The sequence below is a fragment of the Chanodichthys erythropterus genome, chromosome 1 (genome assembly GCF_024489055.1).
Source record: "Chanodichthys erythropterus isolate Z2021 chromosome 1, ASM2448905v1, whole genome shotgun sequence".
NCBI lineage: Eukaryota > Metazoa > Chordata > Actinopteri > Cypriniformes > Xenocyprididae > Chanodichthys > Chanodichthys erythropterus.
Genome location: NC_090221.1, coordinates 35,098,301 through 35,110,828, shown reverse-complemented (window position 1 = coordinate 35,110,828; position 12,528 = coordinate 35,098,301). Strand labels below are relative to the sequence as shown.

At 36.2% G+C, this 12,528-nt stretch overlaps 1 protein-coding gene across 1 annotated transcript in view; it reads left to right on the top strand.

Moving 5' to 3' along the window:
• Positions 1–1,273, top strand: part of trpc7b (transient receptor potential cation channel, subfamily C, member 7b) — a 49,514-nt gene extending 48,241 nt beyond the window's left edge. The window contains exons 9-11 of the mRNA XM_067383292.1: positions 730–810; positions 904–979; positions 1,131–1,273. Coding sequence (XP_067239393.1) covers positions 730–810; positions 904–979; positions 1,131–1,273 — 300 coding nt within the window. The remainder of the gene's footprint in view (positions 1–729; positions 811–903; positions 980–1,130) is intronic.
• Positions 1,274–12,528: the final 11,255 nt, after the last annotated feature.

Here is a 12,528-nt window from a genome sequence, read left to right as displayed (position 1 = left end):
TTTTGCACCTTACAAACTGATTCACAGCTGCAGATGAGCAGAAGGACTTCGATTGAAATCTTTTAAATGGAAATGATCTCAACAGTGAGTCTCAATCAAGTGTCATTTAAAGAACATACGACTGAAATCTGATATTACCTGTATCAGACCCTCGCATGTTTGCGTCTGTGAGTTTCTGGAAGTGTCGCGTCAGCAGACGTCTGTAGAGATCGATGCAGAACACTAAAGAGAATTCACACTGAAACAGGGGGCAGGATCGAATTAGATTTAGCATAGAATATGCGTACGGTAAAATATATAATGTAATATTCTATATTATAAATAATATTTAATTTAAATAAACATGTAATATATAATTATGGTTATGATCATGATATATATTATGATGTATGTAGTTATTTTTGCTAACAATTCAGTGCAAAAAAAAAAGGTTTATATACATATTACATAACCAGGTGTTATTGTCTATTTTTACAAATTTAAGTAATTAAATACTTTATCAATGCGATGTACTTCATCTCTTTTGAATACTTTCTCCTTTCATTTAGAATGCACACAAAACAAAACATGATAAAACTTCTTGTTAATCTTAACAAATGCATCAGTGTAAAAACATTTCACATTATGAAGGCTTAAATCAGTCATGCATTATGAATATGATTGGATGCTATTGCAAAATAACTTATACACCTGTGATGCATGTCAGCTGAATATTGGCGTTTTTTTCAGGCTGATCGTCATCGAGCGAATCTCAGGAGCCGAGAGGAAAACACCTTCAAGAAACCCATCAAAAACCCCACACGATATCAGGTGAGAGACTCAACAAACCATGTGAAACTGACCAGAGTTCATTATGATCATGTTAAAATGAATCTTTCTCTCTTATATCTGTCTGTGTAACAGAAGATAATGAAGCGTTTGATTAAGCGCTATGTTTTGAAGGCTCAGGTCGACAGAGAGAATGATGAAGTCAATGAAGGTAAAAACCCAGTAAATTCACTGTAACGTCAGCTTATTTTTCACCTAAGTCATGTGTGTGTTTCATAAGCAGAAGCATCTCACTTTAAATCACGTGTCTTGATGATCACTCATATTCATATAGTAACTCAAGCTGTGTGTGTGTGTTACAGGTGAACTGAAGGAAATAAAACAGGACATCTCCAGTCTGCGCTACGAGCTTCTGGAAGAGAAATCTCAGGCCACTGGAGAACTGGCTGACCTCATTCAACAGCTCAGTGACAAGTTCGGCAGGAACGCCAAGAAACAACCTTGAGACAGAAAGACTGACAGACGGGGGGAGAGAGAGAGAGACACAGTTTACGTGACAAAGTATCAAGTATAAAGTAGTTTAGGAAAAGTGTCTCCACACTTGAGACACTTAAAAATGTCTGAATGTCATTCATAGGTCACAAAATATCAAATCAAGTGTCACTTAAAGAGTTAGTTCAACCAAAAAAATGAAATTTCTGTCATTAAGTACCCTTTTGGACCTCAAAGTGCTGCCTATGAGTGAATCAAATTCCCTCAGATTTCATCAAAAATATCTTAATTTGTGTTCCGAACACAAACTAAGGTCTTACAAGTTTGGGACGACATGTTTTGGGTGAGCACTTAATGACAGAAATTTCATTTTTGGGTGAACCCTTTAATATAATGACAGATACATAAAGGATGCCACAAGATCTCGCAAGATTAAAATGTGACAAGATTTCTCTCTGAGGTGAATGACGGAGTGTGAGGGTGAAATTAGGATAGAATATGCCACTGCTACGTTTACATTACACCTCCACTGTTGTTTAGCTTTTTATAGAAATTAAAACCATTTAACGAGCTGCAGAGTCACACATAGTGCAGCAGGAATCAGAGTTCATGGATCATGTGATGAGAGTAAGTAACGAGATGACTGACAAGACCATGGCGGAGGATTCGTTGCACAACAGAGACTAAGCGTCTGTATCTTGTAGAATGCGCTCAGCACCGCCGCTCCCTATACACAGAGTACTCAAAGTAGAACTGAAATGACATTCATTAGAAGATGATTAATTAAAATATTTCAAATGCACCTGCAGACTATTCTTCTAGTCAGGTATTTCGTCATTGAGGATTTCTTAAAAATACTGTGTACAAATCTGATCTCGTCTCGTTCTCGTTCTCATGATCTACCTGTCTCGTCACACCTCTAATAAACACACTTCACAAGTAAAACAGCTGACAGATGAATGTTTGTATGGTTTGAAATGCTAAAACAGTAGATCTAGTGTTAGAAATGAAGACAGACAGTAATGTTTTTTGGTTTGTAAATGTTGATAGTGAATGTGATACTCTAACTGACTTCATGCACCCATTAAATGGTGTAGAAACAATGTTCTCTCACAAATTGCTAATAAATTTCACAATTAATTACAAAGAGAAGCCACATGGAATTAAACATGACATTTTGAAGTAGACTGAAATAGTTTTTTCTTGTAAAACGTACTCCAATAATTTTCAATCCATTTTTTTTTTTTTTTTACACTTGATCAAGTGAATCACATTCAGACATTTTTAATGTTAGTAAATGATGGATGTTGCAACATTGAAGCAAAAAAAGTATAGTGAAACAGCTTTAATTCCTCAGCCTGACTGGATTACATCATGAGTCAGATTGAATGTTGTAATGGTGTGATTCATCTCAGAGATGATTCCTCTTTCTGGAGGAAGTGAGTGAATGGGAAAAGACTGTGATCAGTGACTGTTAAAATCTGTACAGCAGGAGTTGATCTGAATTCACTCAGATACTGAACATCATCATGAGGAGAGAGTGAGAGATGAGGAAAAACAGAGGGTGAGAGATAAACGGAGACTAAACGAATCTAACAGGCTCACAGCAGGTATGCAGTGCATTCTGGGATATCACCTCCCTTAAGAGTCATTTCCTGTTCTGAGATCATATCTCACAGGAGAGAAATATACAGAGAAAAGGAGAACAGTAGATGAAAACACTGTGATGTTGCCATTTATGATATGATTTCATATAAAAATGTTTTAATCATTTAAGTACGAGTCAAATTGGCAGTAAGACTGAGAATGTACATAAACATCATTTCCTCTTTACACATACAGGCTGTCTAATTAACACACACACACACACACACACACACACACACACACACACACACACGGGTGAAACTGACAACTTTAAATTCTCATTCCTGGAATACACCTGGAGCTTTTTAATATATACACAGTTAATTTATTTTACATTTTATTGTGCAGAATATGATTTTTATATTGTTTTCTTTTGATTGATTGATTTTTGTGTATGGAACCTGTACATTTTACTTTAAGGTGTTTTCATATATTTTAATTAATATTATAAATTTTGTAATATATTTTAATTTAATATATTTTTAATTTTAATGTGAAAAATATGATTTTCTTTTTTTTTATTTGGAGTAAGGCACAGTTTTACTTTAAAGCTTTTTTAATATATTTTAATTCATATTATATATTATAATTAATATTATTTTGATGATTATATATATATAATATATAAACTTTTTTTTTTATTTAATCTATTTTGAATTTTAATGATTTTAGTTTCTACTTTTGATTTTGATGTATGGTAAATGACACAGACTCTTGCCAGGTTATCTGAGATTCACACACACACACACACACACACACACACACACACACACACACACACACACACACACACACACACACACACACACACACACACACACACACGTACGTTACTGTATTTGTAGCTTTTATTAAAGACTTTGCCTGTATAAAGCTCTTGCTCACAGAGACTTAAGTCAGAGAAAGAGCGTTTACATGACATGTTCACCTTTACTAGTTTTACAGTAAGAGTTATAGATTTATCTGAATGTATTCTTTTTGTTTCACCAACAGTAAATGAATTAAATACACAGATGATCAGAAAGTGTATTTTTCACTTGTACAAGGAAACACATGACTGAGCAAAATATTGTGCTATTTATTACTAAAATTAAAAGTTTTAAATGGTCTTAGTTTGACTGTGTACCTTTATTTCATTTGACATTTTTCATACACGTACAGGAAATGAAAAAATATTGAATTCTCTCTATAATCTATATATTTGGCATGCTGTGGAATGGGAACTTTTAGAAAACAAATGTCAGGAAAAAAAGGGACAAAGAATTTCCCCTAGTGCTCAAAGCACAAATATAAAGAAAATATTAAAGAAAAAAAAAATATATATATATATTAAAAAAATAAAAAAATATATATATATATATATATATATATATATATATATATATATATATATATATATTGTTAAATATTTATAGAGAAAAATAGTACTTCTTTAACTGATTTTAACTGATGCTGTTTTTTTTTTTAAGTTAAATATGTGAAAATGTGCTTAAATAGTGTCACAATGCAGAAAACCTGATGATCCTTAAAAAATGTTCTCTTTTTACATATGCATATTCTTATCTTCTTTATTTAGAGGTGAATTGTGACCTGGAAACGTTTTGTGTGATTCACTTGCATCCTGTAAAGTATATTTTTCACCTGTACAAACAAAATAAAAAGGCAAAGGCATATATTCTGCTATTTATAACCCAAATTCGATTTTCAAGATGGGCTCAGTTCGGAAATTACCTTTTTCTTAAAGTAACTTTTCAACTGAATTCTCTCGGTGACGAGTATTATCGGCACACTGTGGAATAGAAGACGAATGTCAGTGAAATTGAAACATGAAATTTCCCCTGGTGCTCATCACGTTCAGAGCTCCAAGCTGTAAACAATAAATCAGAATACACTCTAATATGAAACTTGATTACACAAACTAGCACTAAACACAAACAAATGTAGTTTTCCTCAGGAGGATACAACATGAAACATGAATATTACACAAATGAGCTTCATGGGGTTTGTGGTTATTACTATATAATGTCCCATTCTGACATTATCCGGCAACTTCCATTATAAGCCATGAGATGAGGTCGTGCTCGTCTCCACAGTAACATCCCCATTCCATTAGTGTCACCGCTCAACATATAACGGGTCGTCCTATAATATTTGCCACGCTTAAAGATGGTGTCTTCAAGAAGCCATCGCTTGACACCTGCGACAGGTATTTTATCACACTGTCAGAACGATATTGACACTGGGGCTGCTGGCTGTATAAATGACAGAATAACTAGCAAAGAGTCTCGAGGGCGACGGTAACCATGGCATCTACAGCCCGAGCTCTCGCTGATGGTGACCAGCAAATCAAGCCATTGTTTTGTTTGTCTGACACGATGTGGCACTTTAATATGAGCAGGCGGCACACGCTCACAGTGTGTCTGATTGTGATTCAAATGATGTGACTGTCTGCTTAAATTCACGAGCTGTTTCACGAAATTCCCTCGGATCGATTCCTGACTGTGGCATTCGGTGTATTAGTTCTAATGAACTGAAAAATACCTGAAGTCATATTCCTCATGTAAATGCAGCTCTACAGATGACAATAGAGTGCAACAGTCGGGTTCCTGAAGTAAAAAACTCCATTCACTTTCTCCATAGGGAAATTTATTTTGAACAAGAACTTATAAAACTTTAAAGACAGCCTTACTGTGAGCTACAAGGTTCTTAATTGATGGTATTTGCCTCTGCTGAAGATGTCAGCCTCAGGGTTGCCAGGTTTTCACAACAAAACCTGCCCAATTGCTACTCAAAACTAGCCCAAACACATTTCAGGGGGGGTCCCCTGGTAAAAAGCCATTTCTGGAGGGTAGAATCCACGATTTTGCCAGGGTTCCCCTGGTAAAATTCGCATTCCAGGGGCTAAAATATGTTATTTGGGGTTGCTTCAAACCCACGGACATGAAAATAACCAGCGGCAACAGTGTTAAAGTAGACCAATTCTGTGGGAAAACCATAGACTTGGAAACACTGCATTATTTCAGCTCATTTTTTAAATAATCGTAACAGTGGAATTCCTGGTGAAAAAAATAAATTTCCCATGATGCAGTACAGAAAATTACATCAATCAGAGAGTTGAAAAAAGCAACATGTGCCAAAAATCTCATTAGCTCCGCCCACTCCCATGAAGTAGTGCTAATGATGTAATCGAGTCGAACTCTCCAAGCTCTCAAAATAATATTTGTATATATGGGTGGTTCTGCAACTACGGGCACTTATAATTCCCAGTAGTGAAATTTAAGGATTATGTTCAAATTTGTCATCTAAAGCTTCATAAATATAAACATAGTGTCATTACACACCTTGACTTAAAAAATAATGAATGAATAATAAGATTAAATGAAAAATTATGAAGCATTTATAGGTCCAAACACCATTTTTGCTCATGTCCCACACCTGTGGTTTCAATGCTGATAAATTAGCTAATTCTTTTACAATATGACATTATTTCAAACAAATTAGTTTTATTTAAATGTTTCTTTACACCATCTTAAACTTCTTGTTTTGTTTATTAATCATTTAAATGATTTTTTTTTTCTAAATACACCTGTCCCACACTTTTGAGTCTTTGCTGCAACACTGAAAAAAGACTCTTAATATGACATTTGTTCAAATCCAAACAAATCTAGTTTCTATGGAAACAGAAATCAGCATGTGAGCACATGGCTGACAGATTGGGCCACCCCCATTAGGTCACACACATAAAACCCAGAAAACTAAGATAAAGATCATCTTTTCTTCATAAGTATTTATTATGTGTCCTATACCATTCAGCTTAGTAGTATTTTGAAATACATTTTAAAAATGAATTTATATTACTGTTGAATACATGTATATGTGGTGCTAAAAGTCAAAACTGAAGTATCAGACCTTGCTAGCTGCCAGTTATCAGCAATATTAGCAAAAATGTCATTTCCGCAACATGTCTTTACCACAGCATTTTTATGTGTTGCAGTAAAGTTGCAAGAAATGCAGAGACGTAATGAGAAAATGACACTGACAGATATGAATAGTATGGAAAAAGAGCATTAAAAAAGAGCCGATAAACTGACAAATCAGAAAAGAAGACAGTGGAGGATAAACAAAAGAAACAAGAGGACAAAAAATACTGAAGGCCTCAAATTAGTTTGTTTTTATAATATAAGTTCATAAAAGAAACTCGGTGTAACCCAGTTTTTATTGCAATACCTCTTTGACAAAATAACTTCTGATTTTGTCTGTTACTGTTTTTATAGTAACCTAATGTTAAGGTTACATTATTAACATTATTAATATGCGTCATTAACATTGTGTCCTTACCGACACAAACTGTCATTACCACAGCAATGATTTATTTTAATTATTAATCAGACTGATGATAAAATTTTTATTGATTTTATTTATGATTATTTTATCTGGAATTTAACACCGATCTTTAAAGTGCGGTGTTCTTCTTCAGGGAAATCTGTGGCATCATTGTCCTCTGTCGCCATCGCTGCGTTCACACACCATGTGTGCTGTGAACCCTCAATGACAGTCACTAGAGCTAGACAGAACATCTGCTGACTTACAGTCTCTCTGATAGTCTCTTGAATTGAAAATGACTCAACAATGCTTTGTTCCACTCAATTTGACATACGGATATTGCCTGGCAACTGTCCATTGACTGCCAAAAGGCTTGTGAAAACATTTCCAAAGATATACTGATAAAAGAGTCTCCAGTGTGCACCTGAGGGTATCATTTTACTCATTTAAGTTCCTTTAAGTGTTTTTTTTTTCAAAGATATTTTATGAAAGGAATTTGTAATACTCTGTCACGAAAGATCTGAGACTTTTAGTTAAGATCCAAGTGCAGTTTAATAGGAAAATCCAGAATCGTTGTCACAGCCAGGCAAAGGGTCTGAAATTATGAAAACAAAAAGAGCAAGTGTTCAGACATGCAACGTAACAATACCAAAACCTCAAAGAAACTGACAGAAACAAACCGGGTATAAATAGGCAGAAACTAACAAGATGAGTGAAAACAGCTGTGTGCAATGAACAGTGATTAGTCCAGATCAAAGGATGATGGGATATGAAGTCCATGTTAGTGAGAATGTCTGGGGTAGAGTGCCCTCTTGTGGCTGTCAAGGGCACTCCAGCAGGTGATCACGAAAACAAAAAAAAATTCAGAAGGGAGGTGGAACGGAGGAGGGATGGTGGGCCAGGTCCGTGGAGGGGAAGGCAAAGCTGATGACCAGGGTGGAGCCAGCTGAGTAGGGTGGAGCAGACGACCACAACAGTAGTGCAGACGGGCTTGAAGTACTTTGTACTTCGCTACTGAATCACTCGCTACATTATATTACTCAGCAAGGAGGTGGTAACATTGCTGTTTTTGAAGTACTTAAACTAACATTGCTAGTAGAGAGACACTGCACAGACGCAGGTAATTCACACATGCATCTCTCTCTTTCTCTCGATTGGCTAATTCATTCAAATAAATGATATGATTCACGCACTACTTTATCTCTATCAGATTTAAAGCAATTTAACTTATCAAAGCTGGCAAAATGACCATGGTATAAACAAGATAATTCACGGCTAGCTGTGCATTCAATGATTTTTTTTTCAATTTGATTTTTTTTGCCTTCTACTTCATGCATTAAAATTGTTAAATGCACAGCTAGCTGTGAATTATCCTTTACTTAAAGGTAGAGCTGGCAATTTTTTTCCATAAACACCTTTTGTTATTCTGGTTGAAACTCACCTCACATCCTGATAGCAGTCAATAATAGAAATGGTCTAAATATTAAAAAATGTACATATATGTGACCAGTCACGGAAAGTAGGGACACAAGTCGGTTCTGTGGAATTTTGAGTTATTCACAGATTCTGAAAGTGTAGTCTCCAAGCTTTCCAACGATGTGTAACACATGGAAATCTGATAATATTTGGAGAAGTTGTGGCCATTTGAAGGTAGGCACTCAAAAAAGCTCAAAGGGCAGAAAATGACCTAAAGATTTTGCAGTTCTCGCATGTTCTCAGCTGCTGGGAGTGACAATAGGGCTCATTTACATCTCATTTAGATAAGCCATACCCCCTGTAAAGCTGCATGGTTGCATAGCAACGACAGACGCAACGGGAAAAATCGGACCGCACACTATTAATAATAAAGGATAATGTGCATTGTAAATGTCAGTAATTTATCTTTTTTGACATTAGAACTTTTTGAACAGGATTGTGTGATAACCGTATAGTCCTGGTTTAGACCTCAGTTAGTGGTTAGACCTGGTTTGAGTCAAAAGATTAAAAAAATCCTGTACATTAAACTCTTCAATACTTTTACTTTTGACTTATAACGCACATTTTACGACTACGGATACTTTATACTTTTACTTACGTAGGAATTTAATCTGATGCATTTACTATTACATTAGTAAATCCTTGTTAAGAAGTAGTAACTGGCTAAAATTATTAGTGTCACATTCAATTCAAGAATAGTAAGGTTTACATGAGCTAAGTCATTCGCACCAGTCAATTCAAGCAGTTGAAGCGTTATTCAAATTAACATGCTAACATTACCATCTAAAAGCCCATTATAGTAATGGGGGTTTTTGGCAAGTGGTACGATGCTAACGATTACAATTAAAACGTCAGTCCTGAGCTAGCTAATAACAATAGACACATGAGATAACGTGTAGCCTGCGTGTTCTTAGAATGAACACAAAACGACAAACTTTGATGTTTATGGAAACTCACCCCATAAGAAACAGAAAAGATCTTGTTGCCTCCAATGAAATAAGTTGTTCGGGCACACTTTCTCTTTGTCGGGGTCTTCTTTGTGGATGTAACCATCTCCAAAGTTTGCACTATGTGTCTGTTTGCCTCTAAATGTCCAATAATTCACATGTCCTGTCACTCTTTTTCCGCAGCTAAAGAATCCAGCCGTATGTTGTACTTCAAAACATTTTCGGTGTAACGGCCACGGTTCAGCTCGTCTGCGATTTATCTACATTAAATTTTGATATCAGCTAGAGCCGGCCAGAGTGCTGCATACTAAGTAGCCACGCTTCCCTTGGAGGGCGGCGGCAATAACAAAAGAAACAAAAGCCAGCGTATCGTATTCCAGTATGGAAATACAAACAGACAATGACGCACCCCTACTGCGAGATAGAATCTCTGAAAAACAAGCCGATTTCAACCTCAAAATGTACGCTTTTAAATAAACCAAAACTGCTGTCTAAAACACGGAGATGCTTTTTCATGATCTCAACTAACAGATTCTGCAAAAAAACTAAAATCACCAATTTTGAAAAAAAAAAAAAGCTTCTTTCTCAGTTTGCTCAATAGTTGTGCTGCCGACTTGTGTCCCTGGTTTCCGTGACGGGTCACATATTGTCTGTGGTAGTCTCAGGACCAAAAAAATGTTGGTCCAATCATTGCATTCACTCCGATGTCCTAACTGCCTGTCAACATATGTATTTCCATACTTCCGTGCACCTGCTCGCACAGACATCACACGTCATCAGCTCATTTCGTAAGGCTATGCAGAGTTGTAGACAGACGTCAGTCACAGAGAGCCACAAACAAACAGTAGCCGCCGTTTACAGTTCCTCTTGAACCAAAACAACGAGCTTATGCTGCGTTCACGCTGTAACTACCTTAATTACAAGATGACAACCTGTGACGTTCTACCTGGAGCTGTTCACGTCCTCAGACTTGCATTAATGCATTTCCATGTAAACACTTTCAACACCGAAGTGAATCTGCAGTAGTCAGATGATACAACTAGAGCTCTGTAAGTATTTTGCATTCATTATTAATGTAATGCTATGTGCTTTGAGACATGAGTTAGTGTAACGTCATCTCTCATGATGCTTTGCAGACTCTGCTCTGGTTGTGGGCGTTCATGTGTTTTGAAGGAGGCGTGGCTTTGGAGACACTCTGAAGAGATCTCATGCTTTCAAAGCTAGCTTGCTATTGCTAGCCACGAAATTGCTTACCCTGCTTTTTATGCACACTCTCCAGCCAATCAGAATCAAGTATTCAGACAGACCATGGTATGGCTAAATTTAATTAATGCTTAGGTATTTTTCAGGATTAGTTCATGTTAATTAATGTAATTAACTAACCAATGTTACTATTTTTATGCTTAAGCATTTAAATATGGCTGTGCATTTGTTGCTATTTTTAAAGGATTGAAACATTCAAAATCCTCTTTTTGTAGTTCAAAAGATACTGGGAAATCGTTGATCAAATGGTAAAAGATTTGTTCAGTATAAGGGGAACTTTTTTATCATAGTTTAATTTAGCAGTATTGTGTTGTTTGCTCGTGGTTTAGATGCACTGTAACTCTGAAGCGAGAGCCGGCACATCTGTCTAGCCGAAAACCCCATAAAAAGTTGTAAGCAATGGGACAATGGGGTCAAACGTCTCATAAAAGGCCAGGATATATTAGGCATGTCTGCAGTGTGAAGTGTTGTTCTTCAGTTTCATATCTCTGTTCTCTCATAAACACATTCTGTTCGTCATCACTTTCATTCACATGAGGACAGTGTGTCAAGAAGTCTTTGGGAAGTGCTTAAAGAAACTAATTAAAAACCTGTCATCGTTTACTCACTCTTAGTTTTGATTTCAGTTGGCTTTAAATCCTTCAATTTAAGAGCTGAACAACATTCACCAAACAAAAGATGTTTTTCTACGTATAGTTGATTTCTTTGCTCAGGTGTGCCTATTTTTAGTTATTAATGGCCTTCTGCGAATTTCTCCTGTGTTCTTAAGTCATAAAAATCAAATTGGCAGCTTCTTTATCTCCATGGAGACTCGTCTCGGCCCTTAGGGAATTTCATTATGAAATATGCCTTTAATTTCCATTCAGCGTTTCCTGTGAGTGGCAGGATGATTCATCCTCCTGTGGTCTATCAGAATTCTATTGGTTTCTTCTCTGAGCCGCTCGTGGGCAGATGTGGTTCGACCCAGCGGGATCGTGGAGGAAGAGGAAACCCTTTTGTCCTAAAATTTGCTCTAGCAGAACCTTTGGTCACATATTCGCCCTCTTCTTCAGAAAAAGAGACAGAACTTCTTCACTTAGGTTAATTATTATATTTATGACACTCGCCAGCAGGTGAACACATTGCTAGATTTCTGCATTGACACCTATTTATGAGAATCAAAACTGAAAGTCGGCATGAAGCTGAATTCGCAATAGTATTTTCTTCCCTATTGTGTCATGTATCCGAGTGTAACGGCTTCTGGAACATGAACTTGATTTTTTCCATGGGGAATTGATTGGATGGTTGTGGTTTGCTATTGGTGGACCTTATGTGAGTGACATGTTGCCCCGCCCACGCCCCAGTAAACACATCGTCAGAGAAAAGAAGAGATGACACTGCAAGAGAGAGGGAAGTTATTTTGATTCAAGATTACGAGGAACATTTTTTTTTTAAAGATGTGCACAGATAAATCGTTCAAAATAAGCAGTGCAAAAAAAACAAGAATTGTCCATTTTGATTTCATGGTGACTAAAGGGATAGTTCACTCAAGAATGAAACTTATTTCAACAGTGGTGCGTCAATGTCGGCTGATGCCTAAACATCATTGGTTTTCATGCGTTGTAAAGCTTTA